The 23,721-nt window shown below is 45.3% G+C and overlaps 3 protein-coding genes across 7 annotated transcripts in view; 2 read left to right on the top strand and 1 right to left on the bottom strand.

Moving 5' to 3' along the window:
• Nucleotides 1-23,721, bottom strand: part of LOC120896588 (Krueppel-like factor luna) — a 302,013-nt gene that overhangs the window by 104,242 nt on the left and 174,050 nt on the right. The window lies entirely within an intron of this gene.
• LOC120896590 (angiopoietin-related protein 2-like) lies at nt 10,229-12,115 on the top strand. The gene is made up of 2 exons (XM_040300810.1): nt 10,229-11,195; nt 11,279-12,115. The coding sequence occupies exons 1-2, from the start codon at nt 10,246-10,248 to the stop codon at nt 11,439-11,441; spliced, it is 1,113 nt and encodes a 370-aa protein (XP_040156744.1). The 5' UTR covers nt 10,229-10,245; the 3' UTR covers nt 11,442-12,115.
• Nucleotides 15,120-15,949, top strand: LOC120896591 (endocuticle structural glycoprotein ABD-4-like). The gene is made up of 2 exons (XM_040300811.1): nt 15,120-15,251; nt 15,335-15,949. The coding sequence occupies exons 1-2, from the start codon at nt 15,237-15,239 to the stop codon at nt 15,770-15,772; spliced, it is 453 nt and encodes a 150-aa protein (XP_040156745.1). The 5' UTR covers nt 15,120-15,236; the 3' UTR covers nt 15,773-15,949.

Here is a 23,721-nt window from a genome sequence, read left to right as displayed (position 1 = left end):
GCAGCAGCGCACAGATGATGATCTCCGGCAGCAAAACACACGGAGAAAACATTAAGAAACATGACGCCCCAAAAACACAAAAGTGATTCGATTTACGTCGAAACAAATAAAACGCAGCGGAAAAATGAAGAAAAAAGCACAACAGACACCAAGATGAAAAGCTGCAAGGTTTGTTTTCGCTTGGAATGGATTTGCTTTACCTTCGCAACGGTTGGAGACAGAAATACACGCGCACACAAAATCAATGAAGAAAGTGTCATCATTCTGCTCGACCTCGGCAACTTGCACTCCCTCCCTTGTGCTCAGTGTGACTTGGTTGTCCTGGGAACGCGCGTTCGCGTATCGAAAATGTGTTTATGTGCAACATGACACGCAATTTCGTGTCCCTTTGTACCACCATCATCCCTCGATATACTGCTTAAACGAGCAGCAGGGCGGCAGGACTTTAACCACCGACTGGCCGAGTGGTGGATAACGGAGGCATTAACGACCCAAAAGAAAATCCCTTTTCTTCCCCTTCTAGATTTTCTTTTCTTTTTGTTTTGCGCGAGGGCAAAAAAACAAGACGTGTAATTTTGATATCCCTGTCCGAAAGTTTGTCTCTGTGGGTTTTTTTTGGATTGGACAGGGGTAAAGGGCTGTAGGTGTAGGTGCACAGCAGTGCTCGGATGCTGCTGTGGTCATTTGTCTAGCTTACGTTCGATTCGGATATGATCGGGAAGGTACCTTCTCCTAGACCAGAAGAAAAAAACCAATGGTTTATGACCATTACTGTGGTCGAACGGCAGTATCGGAGAATGTTAGGCTGTAAAAAAGCCACCACAGGCGCGCCGGGGACGCACAGTTGTCAACAAGATGGAACACATACGCATCCACCGAGAACGTTTTTATGTGCCCGTTCGGGTGGCTTAGTGCATCCTGTTCTGTTGGGGAGGGGGCAGTAAAAGCAACCATCAGCGCTAACCGCGCTGGGTCAGTGAAAGCATAATTTCCACAACCGAACGCCCCAACCGGTTTCCGGTTTTCCCCTGTGGCGATGCTGCGATGGCGCCCCATTTTTGCGCTCCTTACTACCACAGTAATAATGGTACATCTTGGTGGAATGGTTTGGGAAGTTCTATCCGTCACAGCCACGGCACACAAAAACACTGAGCAGAAGTGGAAACGAAACCCGGGGAAAAAAAACCTTCCCAAGGATTATGACAATCCTTGGCACACGCGAACGCAATTTCCTACCGCCTAAGTTTGTCATCCACACCACCACCAGCACCAACCATTCGTCACGTAAAGAGGTGTAGCATATTTCGGTTTCCGTTCCGATCATACATTCTTGTTAACCAGCGTCGGGAATGCTCAGGCACGCGCGCCACCATTCATCCGTTTATGAGCTAAGCGTGGTGTGCGTGCGCCCTTTTTTTTATTATTTTGTAACTCCACCGCACACGGATGGTTTTATGATTTGGCAATTGAAAAAGGAAATAATTCTTAAGCACAACCAGCGAGATGGTGTGGTGGTAGCGCGGAAGCGTGGTTTTATTTGAAATGGTGTGGCGATTGAGGATTAAATGGGAGGTGGAAGATGGATGGTGGATGTTTGAATAATTTGGTCCCCGCTTGTCTGTTGTAAAGGGAAGCGTAGCATAGATTATGGCCGGATGATTGAGGATTGAGGGGTGATGAGCGAGCTTTTATGGGAGCTACAAATTGGAATGGAATGGATGTTAGACAAGCGAGCTGATTATGTATTTAAAACAAAATAACACTCATAGGGAGCATACATTGTAATTTTAAACGTTTTATGGGTTATTTATGTATAACTAATTGTCCAGAAACAAAACAAAAAATAAAAAAAAACTTCTGGATAAGTTTGACCTAAAAAATAATTCCAAAAATACCTTGATATCCTTTTTAGACCAAACGACAATAAAGCCTTGAAAGTAACTAATGAGACTATCAATGGAACACTGGACAAAGCCATCTCGAGTCAAACGACAAGTTTGGCCCTTCCAGTAATTTGGCCTCTAACATTTTGCGAAATAAGGCATAGTTCGCCAAGTTCCCGGAGCACCAAGTTCAACAGTGGGACAATAAAGGTTTCGTTGACCTAATTTTGATGAAACTCTTTACAGTGTGGCGCTTCGGGGTAAAGATGTCACCGTTGATAAAGCATGTCAATCGAATAATTACAGACGGACGGGTGAGTGAGCACAAGCAACAGGTTTGGATGGAAGCTTCAGCAGCTCCACCGTCCTGCGGACATGTGTCAAGCTTTCCTTCCTGAAATAACAAAACAACAAACATTCTTTCTTCCCAGTCAGAGTTGCAGCAACAGCAAAGCATCCCCCACGCTGTTAAAAAAAAGCAAATACCATTCAGGTGCAGAGATCAAAGCGCCAAGCAGGGACATGGTCAATGTTGCATACTTTTTGCTTTTGGTTTTGGGGGAAATATGAGTTGAACAAAAAACATTCATTTCTCTGAATGCTGGCAGCTTTGTTTTGCATTACGTGTGCGCTACTGCTACCACTGTTGTTGATACTGTGCGAGGTTGCTTTTGCACCTTCGCCTGAAGCGTTGGAATAATTTTCCACCATTATGCGAGCTGCCCACCAACGCTGCTGAGAAAAGAGCAGCGCAAAAAGATGCTGCTGGACGTCATCTACGCACTCCGAGGTGAAGTCGGGAGGCGAGCGGGTGCTTCCAGCCGGTCCTGGTGAAGTAGTAGCCGGGTTCGATAGAAAAATTACCTGGAATTGAAGAAGAATGGAAAACACGATGCTATTAGTTATGCTTTGCGTTTTAATGGATGGTTAAGATTCTTGGAATGGAATGAACCAGAAGTGGAATGCGAAATTAGCAACTGGTGAAAGAAGCGGTCATTTTATAATCAGAAGTAATTGCTTTTCTTACAGAAGTGATTTGCCGACTTAAAGTGAAAAGTATTATAATTCAAACATCAGAATGAATATTCCTTGTAACACATTTGGTAATGATTCATTGCAAAACGGTTGTGAATCCAAGTATATATCAGGTGATATTATAAGTCATTTGTTTTAGTTTGAATGTAGCAATGGTCTCAGGTCTGAATTCTCGTAACATTCGGGCCAACGGGTCGGAATAAACTGGAAAATTTACACCAGAAAAAGGCTGTCGTGAATAAGGGTGATTTTCCTAGTTTCATGTATAATCTCATTAAAATTGCTCTGCTGTTCCAGGCAACTTTTCAGAGCAATTAATGCTCTCTAAAACGGGCCATCAAACTATATGCACTTGCACTCCAAAACCTTGCTTCAACTACACACATCCCGCACGACAGAGGAAATAGTTTGTTTGTTCGCTGCACGTTCCGATTAGATGCTCTGCCAGGCGAAAAGTGGCTGTCGAAATTAAATTGATGTAAGTTAGTGGCAGGTTCATCCACACCCGCTTTTGCTTATACATTTCCTAACAAACCATGTGCAGGATGAAGAGTGCGGAAAAAAACGAACCAACAAACAGTAACTCCTGTAATGTAGTTTGCACAATGTGGTTTCTGTTCTATACGTAACTGCTTCCGGCTGTCCGGCGCTAAGGCTAGCCGGGACAGCAAACTTTAGTGTATGTTCTCGAAGCACCGGGTGCATTAATCGTCCGCTCCCTCCCCGCATAACAAGGATAGTTTGTAAATGTGCCCCGCGGGTACAGATTGAGAGAGAGAGAGAGAGAGAGAGAGAGAGAGAGAGATAGGAAGAAAGGGAGAGAGTTCAAAGTTTAACAACCTATTTTGTTAGCTTGATAGTATGGTTGGCCAAAGCAGATAGAAACACTGTGCTTCATTCTGTTTAGGTTTAGAGATGATACGTTGAACTAGCGGAAAGCTTTCGTAATACGCAATTGGCAACAAAAAAAAACGAAGTTGATTTGAACGTGGCTGCTAATTTGGTTGCCACTTCGTTTCTCATAAATTAAAAAAAAAAAATCACCACCAATGCTTGGCGGAAGGGGCGCATCACAATCTGCCGAAATCAAATTAAAATACAAAAAAATACACAAACACACACACACACACTAGCACTTTGCGCGTTTTAAAGCACGAGTGAAAAGCTCGCTTATGCACCGCTGATCACGCGGCAGAACAAATAAAACAGATATTTGGCAAGCAAACAAACGGAGCGCAGCAGCAGCAGCAGCGAATCGGTGGTATGTTGGTGTTGCTAAAAATGTGTTCTCATCTCACCCGCCAGCACGTACGAAACAAACGCATACAATGAAATACTAACACAAACACACACGAACACAAATTTGCACACCCCCTTCGGGGCGAAAGTTTGAGCGATATGACAGAAACAGTGGCCAAAATGGTAGTGAAGGGTGGTGAGAACAATTAAAATGATGCAACTACCTAGTCCGAAATGGTGAGCGCCCGGGATGCAAGCTCCCGTCCGGGGTTGAGGGTGATAAAAATGCTTTTCATTCGTTGACCTTTCCCTGTGTGAGTGTGTGTGTATGTTTTTTTATGTACCACTTTATCCAGGGTGCGAACAAATTTGTACGAGGAAACATTTCCACCTTCCAAACCCCTTACCCCGGCGGCTGCTTCTGCTGTTTAAGCCACACTGATGCACAGCATAACACAAACAAGGGGCGTGAGGGCGCTCGTCCACCAACCACCCACAACCGCACACAAAGTGGCATATGTATGATAATAGTTTTTGCATGCAGCGGACAGGTTTTGGGGTCGGGTCGGGACCGAAAAACACGGTGACAACGGATTTTGTCGCCTAGACAGAGAGCATTACTCTGCGGTACTAGCTTTCTATAGTGCACCAAGCACTGTAGAACATCGTTGGTTCGGCAGAGAGAGAGAGAGAGAAAGAGAGAGGGGGAGTGGGTTGTGAATCTGTGAATCGTGTCCTAGAATTCTGTTTCAAAACGGAATTTTCTCCCTTTCATACTATCTCTCTCACTCTGTCTGTTATGTCCATGCACTAAACGGGGGTCCTGTTTTCCCCGAAATCCGATTTTATACCCATACTCTACCCATAAAGTATGGAGTCCTTTTTTTTCTCCCGCACGAGTGGCAAAGGGCATGGCGAAAGTAGAATGGCGGGCGGTAGAATTGGCAAAACTCGCGTTGCCGGCACCGTTTGCCCAAAAGGATAATTTATTCCTGTCGGAATATTTTCGCTCTAATTTATGTTAACAAATGAATTACATTCGAACGATCGTTTGCACCGCGTTTACCCATCTTGCCCGCCCGAGGGAGGCGTGCTTTTTTCCTTTCTTTCCTTCTTTTGCTCCCTTTTGGGAGCGCAAAAGCTTTCGCCTAAACTGGGCACGATCTGGCAGGCTGTACTTTTGCGCCTGCATCACGTCGCTGTTCGCGGGGATGCGCAAATGGATGCATTCTATTTTCCGGGCCAGGCTAAGAGATTTTGCGCGTTTGCCGCGCGTTTATCGCTCGTGACCGACAAAAGAACTAATGGCCTAAACGGCCGCTACCCTGCACGGCGCACGTTGGCAAGTGGTTGGTGTGAATTGAGCACCCAAAACATGCCGATAGTACTACGCTTGCACGAATGGTATGAAAATTCTATATAAAAGAGCTCAGGCCCTGTAGGCATTGTTGCGATTTGCTTTTATCGATACCCGGTTGGGTTATGTCAGTGTGCGAGTGGGTTATAATATTTATCGAAAAGGCATGACGCTTTATGGTGACAGGGCTTGAGAGGAACATTCGAGAGGTGTGTGATGACTTGATTTGTTTGTCTGATAAAAGGGTAATTTATTTAAAATTGGTATTTCTTTGGGCAAGGATTTTCCAAACGATAAGGAACCTGGTTGGACTGTAATAACCGATGAAATAGCATGAACCAAGTTCTTAAATGTGATCGAAACAATAAGGTTATGCTACGTCTAAAGTAAGTATTGTCAATTAATATACAAATGTCAAAGGTTAGTTTATCTCCTCCAAAACTTGACAAATTATGGATGGAAGAGGTAGAGTTCAAGAGTTCTTGAATTATGTTCAAAAATCCTCTTATGATTTTTTTCGTTTTATTTCATTCGATTAATCCCGTAGATCAAGTCTTAACGCTCAATTAAAGCTATAAAAACAGTGCTAAAAATCTGCTTTCCTCATCTAATCGAGAGCACTTGTCTTAATGCGTGCAAAATCCAAAAAAAAATCATAACATTGATCGTTTGCCAGATTTTGAAGAATATCCTCCCACCCCGCTCAACGTAAAATAACCGATTTAGCGCACGTACCTAGTGCCAAATCGCTCTCAATGTACTAACGCTTTTGTGCTCTTCTGCTCCCTTCTGCTCGTTATGCGTTATTAATACTAAGTACATCATTCTTCTCGAAAGAAGTAAAACAAAGCCCTAACATCATCACCACCATCACTTTCATCGATACCTACTTTGCACGGTACAGAAAAGCGATACCTTTGTACCGTTCTGCACATACACTCTCTCACACACACAGACAGCTTGTTTAATATTTTCCTATTGCCATAAGCGTGTTCGTCTATTTTTGGGCGAAGCAACATCCAAAGCGCCTAAAATGTTGAAATATTTGAACTACGGCACTGTTCGGGGCCGGGCCGACCGGATCAAGCAGCCTCCAGTGCTCACTTTCCGAGAACACAATACCCGAACGGTTTATGATGCCGTTATGATAATGATTGCCCACCTACATGCCCTAGTCTTTATTTTGTGTTCCTTTCAACCATGAAGAAGGCTAAGAGCTGGGAACGAAACGCAAAAACTCCAACTCCCCCCAGCCAGAGCGCTCTCGCCGATGTTTTGTTTCGTCAAAAAAGGGATATGTTTTTCTTTCAAGAAGAGTATTCGTCTATTTATGCCCAGCCTGTGAGCCAGCAGGCCTGTTCCGCCGCTGTACCCTTCGTGCGGGCAAAGCAAATGTCTCTCCGTTCGAAAACCAAAAACCGAACGAAGCATAAATCAAAGGCTGCTATACTAAACACATCCAAAATGTACCATACGCATAACGGGAAGGCAAGTACACAGTGAGGGAGGTGGTAGGGGGGGTTTTAGGGGGAGAAAACAAAACCCGCCGTGCACGATGATTGTGCCTTTTAAGGGAGCTTTTTTCTTCCATTGCAAGCTTTTCAATATGATAAGAACGATCGGAACGGGTGGCAATAGCGTCGATTTAGCTCAAACGTTCTGCTATCAGCTTATAATATTAAATTCGTTACCAATATGAGATACAATAACATCTGCGCTCAGCTTTACCGATACAGTGTCGGACGTGGGAAATATTAAATATTTGATCAGACAGGCATAAAAAAGCACCCAATGCGGAAGATGTATTCAGCCTGTCGGTCAAACAGGAACTTCTTCAACTATGGGGCCGGGTGTGTCTTCGGCTGAAATCCATCAAACTGCTTCATTTTCTTGTGCCATTTTGTTTCATCTTCTAATGCAACCCGGTACGGTACGGCGTTTATGTTGAAATAGTAGAAAAGTCCTCAAACACACGCCGGCATGGCTGTATGTGTTTCCTCAACCCACCGAAAGACCGTTCGGTATGAAGAGAAGGAGACCCTGGCGAGAGGAACAACAGAAAAAAACGGACCCCCTCATGAACGCAAACTGCATATGAAATGATTTTCTATTATGATAGAGCATACAATAATTCATAATAATGCTACTATTGCTTCCCAGCCCTTCCAGCGGTGGGGAGGGACTGGAACCCTTTCACGCCACAACCGGCAGACGGTGCGAGAAAAGCTCGGGAACGTTTTTCTGCATCCTGCGAGCAGCACCGAAGCCGGGAAATGGAAAATGAGCATTGAAAAACGTCACAGCTACGGAACCTAACGGAACGGTGAGCGCTGAGGGAATGGTTGGTGGATATGGATTCGTTTTCACTGTGCGCGGCTGTGACCGTGCCCTATCGTGCTCATGCTGAAACACACACACATACGGAGCGCTGCCATGCCAGAGGTAATGTTGATGGAACTGGAGGTATAAGAACACAAGAAAAAAGCAATCGAGAAGAGAAACTTCATCAGTGTGTCCCAAAGGAATAGAAGAGAGTGAAAAAAAACAACGACACGAGCGAGAGGGAAAGTTATCCGCAGCAGTGCCCGATGTTTGGAAGCGGGAAGGAGCAGACGTTTGAAGCATTCTTCGTCGATGCTGCTACGCGCCAGTGTAGCGTTCGCTCGGGAGCTATCGCAAATGCCAGGAACAAAACCGGGACGTGCCAGCCACCAGTTGGCTGCCACTTCAAACACATACGATACATCAAAATGAGGAAATGAATAGCGCACAAGTGCGGACCTACCTACCGGGGAGAGGAGACAAGGAGACAAGAGGGGCAGCCATTATTATTTTTCATAATGCAGATTTCTCTACACACACACACACTCACACTCGGCACACAGAAAATAGAAAGGGCTTTTCCGGCTGGTTATTCAAAACGAAAGAAAGGACCGTATCAAATCATAATCAGCAAACAACAGTTGACTGAAAGTGATAAAACCCGTACCAAACTCTTCCATCAAGCGCTGCAGCATGTGTGTTTGGGAGTGCATAAAATGGATAAAGTATGTGTTTTGAAAAAGTATGTTAGGATAAAAATTGATTATTTTTTGTTGAAAATTATACATTATATCGAATTGTTTTGGCCACCCTGTGTCATGAAGCAGCCCAACAGTGTGCACTGCGCCAGTGAGTTCGAAGGAGCTGCAGCGATGGAGTTCAACGTTCCTATGGCTCATCGATCCTGGGGACCACTTTTCATCGTTGAACTCTCGTGGATGGTCTAGTTTACCGTTTTCCGATATGCTTCCGCTACTCACATGAAATTCTCTGAGGGACGAGAGGTACTCAGACGCGTCTGTGGCCCGCACAATGAGTGGCCGTATGAGAAGCAATGATTGGAAACAAATAAATGGCTATGATGGAATGTTAAAGGCGATATTGATAATTTTTTGTAATGAAGCTAGCTTAATATTTAAAATTATTACAAGCTTTTTGTCCGATCTCATTGAAAGTTGTAGTATTTTAGTAAAATGAAAGATAATTTAGTGTTAAGAAAAAGATTAATAACAAGAAAATAACGCTTACAATGAAATCCAATCGAAGAGCACTAGTACAAACTCTATTCTGGGAAACATTATTCGATAAAGGTCACCATCGTGTGCGGTAGGCAGTAGAAATTGATTCTTCCACCGATTTATTAAACCAATTTTTCAGCTTCAAAAGCAAAATAAATCAATACCTTGTTTAGCATCCCAACCGTCTCCGAAAAACGCCAATAAAAAGGGAAAAGGAGGCACAAAAAAAGGCTATACGCAATGAAACTTCCACAACTCATAAAGCGTACGATTGAAGATTGCCATTCCACTGGATGAGCTTGCACGGCGAAAAAAGGAAACCACGACCCTTCTACTAGCTGAAATAGATTGCGCGTTCAAGGAAAACGTGACGGAAAATGATGAAAAATGGTGTACACCGGCGATGAAATTCAAATTGTAAGTAGGTGGGAAAAACAGCTGCCAGTTTGCGGCAGCTTCTATTTTCGCGGTCGTGACAATTTGCTACCAAGACCAATCAATACAGCTTGTAGCCTCTGTGTGATTGGGCCAAAGTTTTGATGGCTTCCAAAAAAGCATCAGCATTTTAGTTTCGGGAAAGAAAGTCACTCCTCTGGGACTATGCGCGGACAGTGTTTTAATTGTGGCCGAATGACTGTTCGATTTGGGGTCGCTTTTTAGGTCATTAATTTTCGCAAACTGTCGCCCGGATGATGGCCGGTGATAAGGGAGTTAATTTGATGGTACTGGTTTACAAGCTGAGTGGAAGAATTTCTAAGAAACAGAAACGGGATTTGGGATGAGTCAGTTTCAAGTTGTTTATGTCGTGTAGCAGTTGAAGCTCGGTGAAACAACATTCCTGTCCTGAGTTGCAAAATTGGTACGGACCAAGCCGCACTCACAAGCACTAGATTAACGACAGAAGTCATTTAATAAAACTTAAATCAGTTCTCTTTAATTGAACTCTTTAATGAGCCGACGTGATGAAAAACAACCTAGCATTATGAACCAATTCCGCCTTGTTGCTATTGCACAATCGTGTTGCTGTTTTGTTTTTTTCACTTCAAATAGCTCCGAATCAGTTATCGCGCTTTAATTAAAATTGCGAAAAAAGGGTGCTAGCAGTTGCGGCGGCGCCCCAATATTCGTATATAATGCACCTTTTATCGCACTGTTACACCTAGTTTCAATAATGGCATCGTCACGCGGGTTTGTGATTTGTGTTTGTGTGCTGCAGCTGGGCGTATCGATCAAAGGCTGGTTGAATACGGACATAAACGTTGGCATGCCGCTGCATACCGTCGCCTCGGTTGCGGAGTCTACCATCAACGCTGCCCAGATGGAGCTGCAGATGATTGACCTGAAGCTGCACATTGACCAAAGTCTCGAGTACCTTGCGAGCAAGTTCGACATCATGCTGGAACGTGTACTGCTCGAAACGAGCGCTTTCTGCGAACGGGAACTGAAGCACGGCATCTCCACGCTGAATAGCGCACTACTTCCAAAACCTAAGGACGGGATGGAATGTGAGGATTTGCGCGACGACATTAAAGACATCCTCCACGGACAGCAGCAAGTGGTAGACCAGTTGGCAAACGTGTCCAGCTCGCGGGAGATAAAGGTGGCCCGACTGGAGCACCAGCTGCGAGCCGCTGCCCACGGCTCCGAGGAGTACGAGCACAATCCGGACGGGCGCGAGAATGGGTCATTCTTCGTGCGGTCGGTCAGCGCCAACAACCGGCTGTACGGTGACGGATGGCTCGTCTTCCAGCAGCGGTACGATGGTACGGTCGATTTCTACCGCAACTGGACGGAGTATCGCGACGGGTTCGGCGATCTAGGCGGCGAGTTTTGGCTCGGGCTCGAGAAGCTGCACCGGCTTCTGAGCTCGGGCCCGCACTACGAGCTGCTGGTCGAGCTGGAAGACTTCCAGGGTGTGACGGCGTTCGAGCATTACAACGATTTCCTGATCGGCGATGAGAGTGAAAACTATGCGCTCAAGCATCTGAGCCGGGGTACGGGGACGGCAGGCGATTCGCTGGTGCTTCACAAGGGCATGAACTTTAGCACGTACGACCACACGGCAAACGACTGTCCGTCGTACTATCACGGTGCGTGGTGGTTTCTGCAGTGTTACGATGCGTAAGTCGAACCACGCGAAGGTTTAGAGGGAAGGATTTGGGAATCTGAAATAATCTATCCTGCCGGTTCTTCGTTCTTTTTAGGCATCTGAATGGGCGCTATCTAATCGGGAAGCATTCGTACCGCGGCGGTATCATATGGCACACGTTCCGCGGTTCGTTCGAGTCACTGCAGGCAACGCGAATGATGGTACGTCCGTTGGAAAAGATTGATCACGATGGCAAACACCGAATCATTGAAGTATAAAACAAAGGAAGGCTCTTTAACACCATCCATCCCCGGACTACGCCAACCCCTAATTGTTGGCACTGAAACAGTGTTTCGAATACAGTTACAAAACATTAACGCACAAAGCACGCAGCGAATATCGAATTTTCGATCACCAAATTCGGTTTGATTGGACCAAATCATCATCCTACCCCGGCATCCTTCTTTCAAACTTGGGATCACGCTTCCTTTTCTCGATGCACGACCAAGAGAGCGTACACGCGAGCAGCTAGAATAGAAGAAACCGAAACCAACCGGATGGAACGAGCCGGAACGAAGTGGAAACGGATACGCATAATCTAGGCGGGACTCGGTATTGTCGCGCCTTCGAGCCAGAGACCAACACTAGGAACGAGTCCCCCAAAAAAACCTCTCGGATCGTGTAGGATTGTTTCTGCTTTCGTCACCCGGCTTTTTCCAGAATTCCAATCGTTTCTCCTCATGTCCCCCGCCAAAAAGGCACGAAATGGGGTTTTCACGTCTTCAGTACAAATGTGGAATATATTGAAGAATTGCCAGTAGCAACAGGAGAGGTGGAAAAGCGGAGTCGTTTCGTCTACCCTTCTTTCGGTGGGCTTTTCTTGAAAGAACAAAAACGAAGGCCCAGCAACACACCGCTTGGGGTAATAAATAATATCAGCACACAAAAATTACCGAAACGTGTTCGGGATGCGTAAGTGAATTGTTTTCCACAGCCAATAGCAACACAAAAAAAAAAAACAGAGGCATGTCACGTGGTCTTTAAGGGGCACAAACTGGGCTCCGGGTGGTTTGACAGATGAACGTAGCTAAGCTCCTTCGCACACCCCGAAATGGTGCTGCTGATGAGGGATCATCCGATTCCCATTAAAGTGATACGTTATCGCATAGAAAAGCTTGGGCTTACGAGAACTTGTTGTGGATGCGTGTGCCGTCCGAAGGGATCGATTCCAGTTCAAACTGCCTGCGGTAGTACTGCTTTTGGTGAAACAAAGTGCAAAACAAATTACATAATCACGCAACGCTTACCTTTTACCCGTTCCATTTGGTCCCAACCATCTGTGCCCACACCCTGCTTTAGTGCCAACACGGCCCCGTTCCCCCCGTCCCCCATCTTCTGGGTGGATCTCATCATCAATCCGTAAAGGAGGGGCTTTCTCGATTTGGTTTCGTTGTGTGTATGCCTTCGCACACAAATTTGCACCTTCGGCCCATTTGCCATTAATTTTGCGAGTCGCCGCCCGCCGCCGACGTGGAAGAAGCGGTTGGCCCTGGCCCCACCAAAAAGCTGGGTTGATTGAGAACCAAAACAGGGGTGAGATCCGTGAGAGAATTTGTGCGCCCGTCCGCCTTCGGCCAGCTATTCCCGGCCAGGCAACGCCACAAAGACGTGTACGGGGCTGGGATGGGAAGGGGGTACAAATACAAAATCAACTTGTTTCGCCGACGTCGTGAATGTGGATTGAGATGATATTGATTTGCAACATTCCGCAAGCGACCGAGCGACGCAGCCGACGAGACGAAGGAAGACGAGGTTCGAACGAGCGAACGGTCACCGGCTAATAGTGTACCTTAATTGAAAGTGAAATAAGCCGCAACACCGCAAACAGCCGCCGCCACCGGACCGAAGATGACGATCATGACTGTCTGCAGTGTGCGGAGGAGAAAGGGAACGAGTCATGAGCGCATCGTGGGCGCATAGGGAGGCGCACTCGATAGTTCAATAAATGCTTCGGGGCACTGCTGGGCACGGCACATGGCCTTACGCCCGGGTGGCCAGTTTCACAGCTTCCCTGTTACAACCGGATTCTAACTGGCAGCGCACCGCCCCCCTGCGCACCAACTTCAAACGACGACGAAAGAACGGGATTGTAGTAAGAAAAAAAGCTCTAACTGTGTGGGGTTTGGTGTACAAGATGAGCTCTGGTTGTGTGTGTTTTTTTTTTCGTTTCTGTTGCTCTTTCGATCTTCTCCCGCTACAAGATACCCGCAAGCGAGAACTCCGAACCAGAAGTGTTGCGAGCGTGCAATTGAGACGAAACCAATTTGTAACGATTAGCTGTCGCGGCGGCATTAGGCTAGCTCTGGCTGGCTGGCTGGCTGGCTGGCGGAAGACTCGGCTTACATCTATATCCACGACCTCCCCAGAAGCTCACATGATTTTGACATTTGCTCTGCCGGCGCGCACGCGAACTGAGAAGCCGAAACGACGTCACACACACACAGTGGTGGGCGACCTTTTGCCAGCATGCCGGCGTCTTTATTTGAATTCTCAAAGTTCAATTCGCATTTCGTTGGTGAATTGGTTTCATTTTCGGGAGGGTTTGATACGGAGGGATGACGGTGTCTGAAGAGACGGTGCACACTTGTCGCAATTTCTCAGATCATTAGTTTAATCTCGTGTTAAGTTTTGGTCGCATATGTAATACGGCAAGATCAAGCCGAGAGTGCCGACAGAACATCCAATTCTGAACTTTGGCATTTCCCAAGAAACTAAGAGCGACAATCACACGGATTGCGTGTCGCCGTTGAAAAAAAAAAACCGGATTGTCTGACTGTCAAAACTGACTGACGAGTGCCGGGTGTCTTATTTTGCAATGTAAACCGTTCTCCAAAAATGAATTTGGGTTCCATCAAACCATGACCTTTCCTACCTCGGAGCCGAGAGAAACAGAGATTCGTGTCAGGTCGCCCGACCCAACAAAGCCCTGCTTTCGTCATACTTCTCGGACCATCAGCATCAGCTTGTGCGATCTGTCAAAAGTCTATCAAATCTGTGGAAAAATCTGTCCAACAACCAAAAGATTCAAAAGATCGACATCTGTCGGGTACCGATTTTGGCGATGTTCGTAAAAGCGCACTGAATGAAATCCGATTTGCCGTCGCCAAATGATGGAATGCCAAACGGCACAACAGACACACTACAAAGCCTTGCGTTCGTTTTTGGGAAGGTACACAAGATTGGTTTAGATTAATATCCGAAGGTTGCGAAAGTAATCATGTGCGAAAGATCCCGCTGATGATCAGGTGGCTGCTGATGACGTTTTGTGTGTCTGCGTCGTCTCTCACCGGGCAGACAAAACAGGCTCAGACAAAATGGGCCACTTGGTGGCTGTGGGGCTGTGTCCAGAGTTCAAACAATGGTCTCGACGCGCTGCTCGCACTGGAGAAGGAGAGGTCAACATTTGGACCGCGGGTATTTTTTTTTTTTTTGTTATTTGAGAAGCGTCGGAATTGAGGAGAGCCGAGGGAAGCTCCCACCCGACGCGTTCAACTTGGCTCATGAGCAAATTGCGTGTTTACGCGAGTGACATTTAATCGACTAATTTGCTACGGTGACTACGGTGCAACAAGAAGCCCGGGGTTTCTCTGCCGGCGTCCCACCAATACCCACGATCGAACGGCAGGGAGATGGTTGCCTGGCGTTCGGGTGGATGATCGCATGATGACTAAAATTCATCATCATCGCGCGCGCGCCCCTTCATCGCGAGCTCACTGGGCCAAAAGGTTGTGAAGGCGCGAATCATACTTCTCTCGCGGGTGGCAATCTAACTGCAGCCCGCTTCACACGGAACCGGCCACCTGAAAAGGGGGCGAGAAGGGATAGAGGGAGGCGTATAATTTGGTAACTTGCAGCAACTGCCAGCAAGCTTGTCTGTCGGTGGGTATTGCAATAGAGTGTATAAAAGATGCCGACAAGTGCACTAACCGGCACCAGTCACTGTCAGCTCGTTCGTTCGCATAGTTTGGTTTAGTCGCGAGTGTTTTCTATTCTTGTCTACGTATTTCGCAAACATGTTTAGCAAAGTGGTTAGTGTGTGTTCGTGTGTTTGTTCTAAGCCTTCCCGGTGTTCTAATTCTTTCCTCCTTCGTGCTCTTATCGTGCCCAACAGCTTATCCTGGCCGCGGTCACCGTGTGCAGTGTGCTGGCCGCTCCCCAGAAGCGTCTCGGCGGACCGCTGCCGCTCGGTACGGCCGAATCGCAGGCCGTCATCCTGGCGCAGGAGCAGAACCACGACCCGAGCGGTGCGTACAACTATCGATACGAGACGAGCAACGGCATCGCGGCGCAGCAGACCAGCTACGATGGCGCCAATGCGGCCGGCGAGTACTCGTACACCGGTCCGGACGGTGTGCTGTACCGGGTGGCGTACAATGCCGACACGTACGGGTTCCAGCCGCAGGGTGCCCATCTGCCGGTCGAGCCGCCAGTACCGGACCATGTGCTGAAGTCGCTCGAGGAGATCCGCGCCAATCCGCCGCGTGATCAGGAGTTCAATCTGGCCGCGCTCGATGCACAGATCGCACGGCTACGGGCCACTCTGGGCTAAGCCAACAGAGCACAGCCAACCAAACACAAAAGACAAGCGCATGGTTGTGATCGAGATGGTACCCCAGGGACAGGGCAGCAAGGGTTGATTTGTTGTTGAGATGGTGTCCGCTGATGTTTATGTTACAGTTACAACACTTAAAATAACAATAAAAATGTTTCGAACGATTTTGTACAACTTGCGTGTGTTTGGATTGTATTAGAGAAGGGTGACAGTTGGGGAAAAATAATCTACAGTAGGATGTAGGAATTTCCAAGAATTATCCACATTTTCAACACATTGTTGAGTTTGTTCCACAGTTTATTCATTTCTTTCGTCATAAACCAAAGTAGAAGTAACAGTTAATACAAACACGGAAAAGTGTCATAAGGGTCTGCAAAATCCTGAAGTACTAGGAAATGATTTTAATTTCATCTGATCCCAACTTATAAAATTTTGTACTGATTATAGTTTAGTTCGAAATATTTAAAATGTTTATTACATATCATTCCGTGATAATGGTTTACATAATACTGTTCCAAGCAATAATCTTTAATTACGTCAGTTAAAACATTTAAATTTTGAATCGTTTCATTAAAGTCATTTAGTACTCTTTTAAACCAAGAATTTAAATGATTAATCAAATTATTTGAGAGATTTTTTGGATTAAAAATATGTTGTATACGAGTCAGTCAGATTCCTGTAACTGTTTGTAGTCAACAATATCGATGAGCATTTAAAGAAATCGGAGATGACTTTTAAGTTTTAACCGATAGTTCATAGTTGTTCTGTGTTCATGGACTTTTGGTATTTTAATTTGAAACTAAAAAACTATTAGTGATTCTGTCCATATATATCGACTATTTAAACACGAATTACGTAGTACGTAGAACGCAGTATTATCATAAGGTTTATAGGAATATTTATATATTCTGTAAAATTTTAGGACCTTTCCTCTTTGTTTTGAGTGGTGCATTTAAGCCAGTACTCTCCAATCATTTTAAGATCCCAGACCACTTCGCTTAGAACACGATCATATCCTACGATCCACCCACATCGATTGAGGGCATACATTTTATAACCCTAGTTCAAAGTTTTTAATCAAAAATATGTAAATATTTTATTCTAGACGTGCCTGTTCTTAATTTAATCTTGATTGTGGGAAAACATTTAACGCTATGTATTGAAATAAGCTTTTATTAAAAAAAAAATCAAATCTTTCGCGAACCACGTCTGTTTATGCACCGGACCACAGGTTGGAAAACACTGATGTAGGCCATGCAGGAAATACTTTAATGAATATAAACATACAAGTAAGAGATATGTTAAAATGTAGAACTCAGCTACAAAAAACCAATACACTAGCTTATAAATAAACGCATACTAACTTCTTCAAGCATCCTTGGTGTTCCACTAATATTCTTTGAGTCACTAGCGTTAACACATAATTACAAAAATCTTCACAGTACTTAGTTTATTGGACTATCACTAGAAAGCTAATTGACTTAACCCGTCTTCTAAACTAGTTAACCCTGAAGCTTCTAACTGAGCACGAGCGACATTGTCTCACTCACAGCTTAGCTTATTGAAGAGATCCATCCATCGGCTGGCTGCAAACCGTTAATCACGCTCCGATGGTAACAATTTGTCCTTAGCGCTTGCAAACACACACCATAACCCACTCCCCCAAAAGCTGGGATCGGCCGGTCCGCTGTCAATGCGATTAGAATCAATATTATGCACTGATTTATGGTTGCTCTAGCAGCGCGGCATTGGCTTGTCGCATTACTGCCATCTGCCATTGGGACGATTCGATTCTCACACTGAAACTTACAGGGCGCGCTTCACAAAAGGGCACCAGCCCACAGCAATATGCGCCAGAGAGGGGGTGCGTAATTTTCGCAACATCCGCATGTAAGCTTGGCGGGAGACAATAATCCCAAATTTATCGTACGAAATTGCTTTTAATTGATGCTTTCCGGGTTGGTCGCAAAAGCAAATAGAAAAAAAAAACCATCCCTTAAGCGCGGAAGCGTGGAAAAATCGCTCACCACGTGCATGGCTAGCAATGGATTTTTCCGTACTGGTTCTGGTAATGAAGAGAGAAAGAGAGAAACCAGGGAAAACCGCTTTATTTCGATAGCCACAAAACAGACAATAAAAGCAAGCGATCAGCACCCGATGGTGGCGTACGCTATAAACCGCAAAATAATGCTGTTAAAGTGCAATAATTCAATATCGCCGCATAAATACGCGAACCCGATGAAAAATGAGAAATGGTTCCGGGCTGGTCCCGGAGCTTCATGACGCCACCGAGGGCAAAAGTCACAGACACAAGGCCCCACTCGCTGACTCGCATGAGTCACGGTGCAGATGCAGATTCGCACCCAGGATCGAGTAGCAAAACTCCCACCGGGAGCCTTTTTTTTTTTTTTGGTTGTTGAATGCAGCGGTGGCGGCGACGGAAGAACCACTCATCATTGGCAGCGGCGTGTTCCTGCTATCGTTGGATTACATGCAGGTTTTTCGGCGCGCCGTGGTTGCAATGGCTGCAGCTTACCATAATTCCCGCCGTCAGAGACAAGAAAAATAATGAGCATCATATTCGGGTACACAGTACACCCTGTGTGTCATGGCATTTGCCATGGGGCGGGGTAAGTGTGAGGTATGAAAATTACGCAAACAGTGAGAAAATCGAATGACAAAAACAAAAGAACTAGGCCAACTGACGGGTCCGCGGGAAGTGGGATTTAAAACGGCAGGAAGCTGTAACCCCATGGCTCGCTGGAAAGCGTGCGATAATTTATCAACTTCGTTGTGTGAAGGACTGCAATGGCTGTTGGATTTTTGTGATCATGTTTTTATTCGCATAAATTGCGCCAATGAGACAGCAAACACCGCGAAAGCTGTAAGGCGACTGTCTGTGTCTTATTTTTGCCTTTAATTATCATTACAAATCGTTCTTGCCTTAAGATTTATGATACGCATAGCTATTATTAGTCCTCGTGCATAAGTGTACGTCCTCGTTGCTGAAGTGCATTTTCACTAACTTGACCACACACAAAACGAGCTGCACATCTTTGTCCGGGATAGCGACGAAATTAATGAGCTCTCCAGGCTTGCTAAACATACCGTAATAAAGCACCTCATTTTTGTGGTGGCCAAAAACAACCGACCGCAACGACCGTGCAAACAAAGCCCGCGGTTAGAATAAACCATTCATTAACCGTTGCATAAAAGCGCAGTGGCTGTAAAAGCGGGGGAAGAGTTTGCTGCACGTGCTGCAATTAGTGGTGCTTAAGCAGCGGCTTGAGTGGTGCTGAATGTAAAATTACCAAAAACGGGCGCTAGCGGTTGGCTTTGCCTAAGAGTTGAGAATTTGTTTAGCTGCCTCTTGAGGTGCTCATCGAGAGGCAGCATGAAAGTGCAAAAGCAATTTTGGTGTTTTTGCAACATTTCTTTGAATTTATACGAGCTGCTAAATAGATGATGTTTGGCCCAAACGATGTGTAATAACATTTTCCAACGTTTAAATATCCTTTTTGTATCAATTTATCCTAACTTCTAGTTCAAAGCTTAAATGTTTTTGGAAGCAATAAGCAATTTTGACTAAAAGTCGCATTCAAAAAGGAAAGAAATAGCCAACCGATTCAATCATTAAACTGCACAACTCAGCTAAAAAAAGTTCTTCTCATTAGCTCTTATTTGTGTAGAAGGATCATAGAAGTTGGTATAATTTGGCGAAAAGACATGTGAAAGGAGATTACGAGGAATAGATTCCAGTATTTTTCTTCAGCAGCTTTAATGATCATGCTAAGTTTAAGTCATGCTATGTTTTAAGCCTCTTTAAATAGTGTTTTTCAACTGATTTTGTAGCTGCTACACACTAACGTCACAAACACACAGGCTTCATGATAAAGCCATTATAAAACCTAATACATCTTCCCCTTCTTCAGGAATGTAATGTTGGTGCAATGTTAGAAGATGAGAGAACAAAAAAAGACCTCACTTCAGCTGAAACCTGAAAACCCCCCGCTAAAGCCTGGAGCTAAGGTTCTGCAATGGTTTATCTGGAATGCGAGGCTGATGGTTTAGCTCGAGCCGACAACCAGACCAAACACTCCGTAGACGAACGCCTTTTTTACGCCTCACGCTATAACACTATTCAACCTACCAGCTCGCCTAAGTGCACAACTATGTAGCGAAAGTGAGTTACGTCGTTGGACGGGCAGAGCAGCGGTGTTTGGGGCTGGGAAAAAGAAGCAATTCTGATCTGCAAATTCGCTTGAAACAGGTGAATGAAGGTACAACAAAAAGAGAGCGAAAGAGAGAGAGAGAGAGAGAGAGCGATAGAAAAGTCGAATCAGCAGGAACGAATCACACGCAGGTGAGAAAATGCAATAAAACGGTAAAAGAATTGATGCATCTACACATCCTCGCCCGTCCTTGGTTGGTGGGTGGCGTTGCTGGCGCAGCAGGCGAGAGAAGTCAGCGGGAGATTCTGTCCACCCACCCACCCAAGAGAGGGGAGGCTGGCATGCGAGAGTGTGAATGAAATATTTCACAGCATGCGGGCAGGAAAATAGAGAGATAAAAAAACCCGGTGTGAACCAGTGGCATGTTACTTGAGTGTGAATTTTCCAACACTTTTCATAGAGAGAAGGGAAATTCTAGCATGTGGAGTAGCGCAGCATGAAGCGTCCGGGAGGTGTGTTCTGTCTAACAGAAATAATGTTGGCAATAAAAGGAGAGTGAGGTTGAGAGAAAAAAAAACCCAAGGAGATGCCGCTTGGTTCCGGTGTGTGGAAACGTTTCTGCAAATCTGTTCATCGAGGTAAAAGTTTTCCATTTCCCAGTATGTACCGGCAGGATATTTCGTAAAAATGTTTTTATTCCTTTCCATTGGATGCTTCTTTATGGTCTCTTTTTTCAGTCATATTTTGTTGCCAGCCGCTTGAATTCCACATGGGTGCAATTACCGCTAACCAAGCAAGCGCTTCCCCACTGTTGTCGTTTGTTCCGTAACGATCATTTTCGTTCGACGAAAAAAAAAACACATCTATTCCATCCTTTACTACCTCAAGCATCTTTTTCGGGGAAGAGAAAACAAAAAACAAAATCGAACATGGCGATAAAACGGGTTAAAGACAAAAGAACTGTCCCATTTTCTTACAGTCCGAACGTTTCCTTCTTCCTTCTTGGTGGTTGACCGTACGCGGCAGGGTAAAAAAAACATCCTTTTCCCCGGCACGTTTGTTTGGGTAATGTTTGTCACGTTTTCGCTCGTTGCTGGCGTTTTTTTTTTTTTTGGAACTGACCCAAAATTCGTTCAACCATCCTCCCGCCAGCATTGCTGCCGGGACTGGCTGGTTTGAAAAATATGCTTCCCGAGAGTGACGACAAGGCGCGCGACACACGCGGTGCAGTTTTCACGTACTCCAGCGCATCGGGCCGTCTAGAAGATTTCGGGCCGGGTCCGTGCTGGTGCAGCTCAGCTCGCAAAGATTCACCGGGCACCAAAGCACGCGTGCAGGAGCGATGCAGGAGCAATAGTGCAGAAGAAGGTGGAACAATCATCCCTGCCCGGTGCCCTGCTGTAAGCCACAGTAGTAAGCCACTGTTCCCGTAAGCTAGTGCAGTTCGCTTCCGTGGAGTGTTGTATAAAATGTAAATGAACCTTAAAATGTGGGACATAAAACGGGTGATTTTATTCGGGCGCGCTCAAACTGCACCCAAGATGGCTGGATGTGGCTGGATTCTGCTTTGTAAGAGCACTCGTAAACTTTGGTTCGATAGGGATGGGAACGGCGTTCTGGAGGGGGTGGTTTCGGGTGGGCTGTAATTTGTGAAAAATGGTGGTTTACTTTGCTGCCAACTAGTTTTTGGGGGAGGTGTATGTACAAGTGTGACCTGAAAGGAAAATGGCTTTAAAGTTGGCAGGATTTTTGTCGAAGCAGAGGAGAGATTTGGATTAAAATGATTGTTTTGAAAACTGGATTAAGTTCAAAATTGAATCTCCCATACAATGTTAAAAAGATATTTAAAAAATATCATCAATGTTGTCATTTTTCGAGCTTTTTTTAAACAAATCAGAATCTGAATTTAATCCCCCATAATGAGTTAGAAGCATAACAAACTCATATGAATTGCACTCCACCATACATGAAGAGCAAACAAAATTAATACAATTGATGATACTTACACCCTCCCAACCCATCCAATTCCCTCACAACACTCATCCGCACAATCCGTACCTCGAGTTCTGCCAGCCACTGGCCCTCATTAAGAGGGCATTTCATTTAAACCCACACAACACTGATTTGCTTAAATTAATTTACAAATACCATACCAAAGTGTGTACCCATGGTCTACCCGGGAGGTTCGGGCCCCGGATTTGGACCTCGCCCGGGTCCACTGCACTGAGTTCTGCACGCAAACTTTTCTCCGCTACACAAAAACAATGATCCATCAAACGAGCAGCATCCCTCGGTTACAGTCGCTATTTACACCCAGCGGCTGTGTTTTGGCCTGTACCGAAGGATAAAACCAAAATTGCCATCCTTTTTCTCCCATCCGGACCCCACTGTCCGGAAGCTTCATATCCAGCCATCTCGTCGGAACAGGGAATAAAACTTTCTCTCACTGCTGCCCCGTAATGTATGTGAGTGTGTGTCTGTGGTGCATTTGTTTTTCGTCCCAGCCGGGGACGAAAATTCGCCTCAACCTGCGGAGACGGCGAGCGGGACAATACCTATTTCAGCTTGCTCGAGTTTTTGCCACTTTTCCCCATCCTACCCACTTGGCAAACATTTCTGAGTCCACCACCAATCTGCCCAATAACATAACGCTTATTTGGGAAAATGCAGAATGATAATGATTGCAATTTTACGGTCACGACCGGAACGGATTTTGCTGCACGGGTCGCTAGCTCTGCTGGCCAGCACTATCCGGCGGTCCGGTGCCGGTCACACAAACACCCTGCCGGCAGCGTGGTAAAAGTTTTACCCAGTGGCTTAAAACGCAACACACAGACCACAGACACACAGCGTCACACAAACCGTCGGGCGCAAGGACACAACAAAATCACAACCGAAAGATTTTGCGGCCAAGTTTGCATGAGAGGGCGAGTGCGCGCGCGTGTGTGTGTGTGTGTGAAAGTTTGGGCAATGAAAATGGATATACTTTCTTATCGGAACTTAGATTGGATATTTTATTGGTGCAAAAGTTTATGCACGGGAAGCGATTCTTTGAAAACTTTACACTCACACTTGGTCGGTGTGCGAATTTGGCACATCCAAACACACACACACACACTTACAGTGGCAGTGGAATGGTCGGCTGCCCCGAAAAACGGTAATTGTTCTAAATGATCACAAGAAGCTAAATTGATCGGTCGTAGCGGTGGGATGCACTTCTTTCGATTTTACGGACGGGAGAAGTGTGCCGAAGATAACAAGTGTAATTAATTTAGGAGCACGGAAGATTGCTTTCAGCTTAAGGAAGGAAAACAAAAAACAGAAAGAATTATAACGGAAGAGCGCACTTTTATTGAGTTTTTGGGAAAAAGGAGGGCCTAAAGTGGTGCTTCTTGAAGGAAAATGCTTGGTTCATGAGAACATTGAAAAATTCACATATTCAGCAGTATTAATAAAAAGGAGGATTTTCTAGAATCTAGATGACCGATTAACACAAATCCAATGTGTAGTCAAATGAGAAATCAAATTAAAATTAATTATTTATGATCACTCTAGATGTGTGCGAAGGTTTATCGTACTATAAAACCACAGAAGATTTGATGATACGATGTTCATCTAATAAAAAAGGCTCATTTTATGTCCTGAATCCTACATACTTTTCTACACACATCACACACACACATAAAGCAATAGTTTAATTATTTGCACTTTTAAAATTTGTAAAAAAGTATATAGAAGATAGATACCTAAGTCGCGAGATTTATTCTTACACGT

The sequence above is a fragment of the Anopheles arabiensis genome, chromosome 2 (genome assembly GCF_016920715.1).
Source record: "Anopheles arabiensis isolate DONGOLA chromosome 2, AaraD3, whole genome shotgun sequence".
Taxonomy (NCBI): Eukaryota; Metazoa; Arthropoda; class Insecta; order Diptera; family Culicidae; genus Anopheles; species Anopheles arabiensis.
The sequence above is the reverse complement of the archived record's forward strand: the minus strand, read 5'-3'. Positions and strand labels throughout refer to the sequence as shown.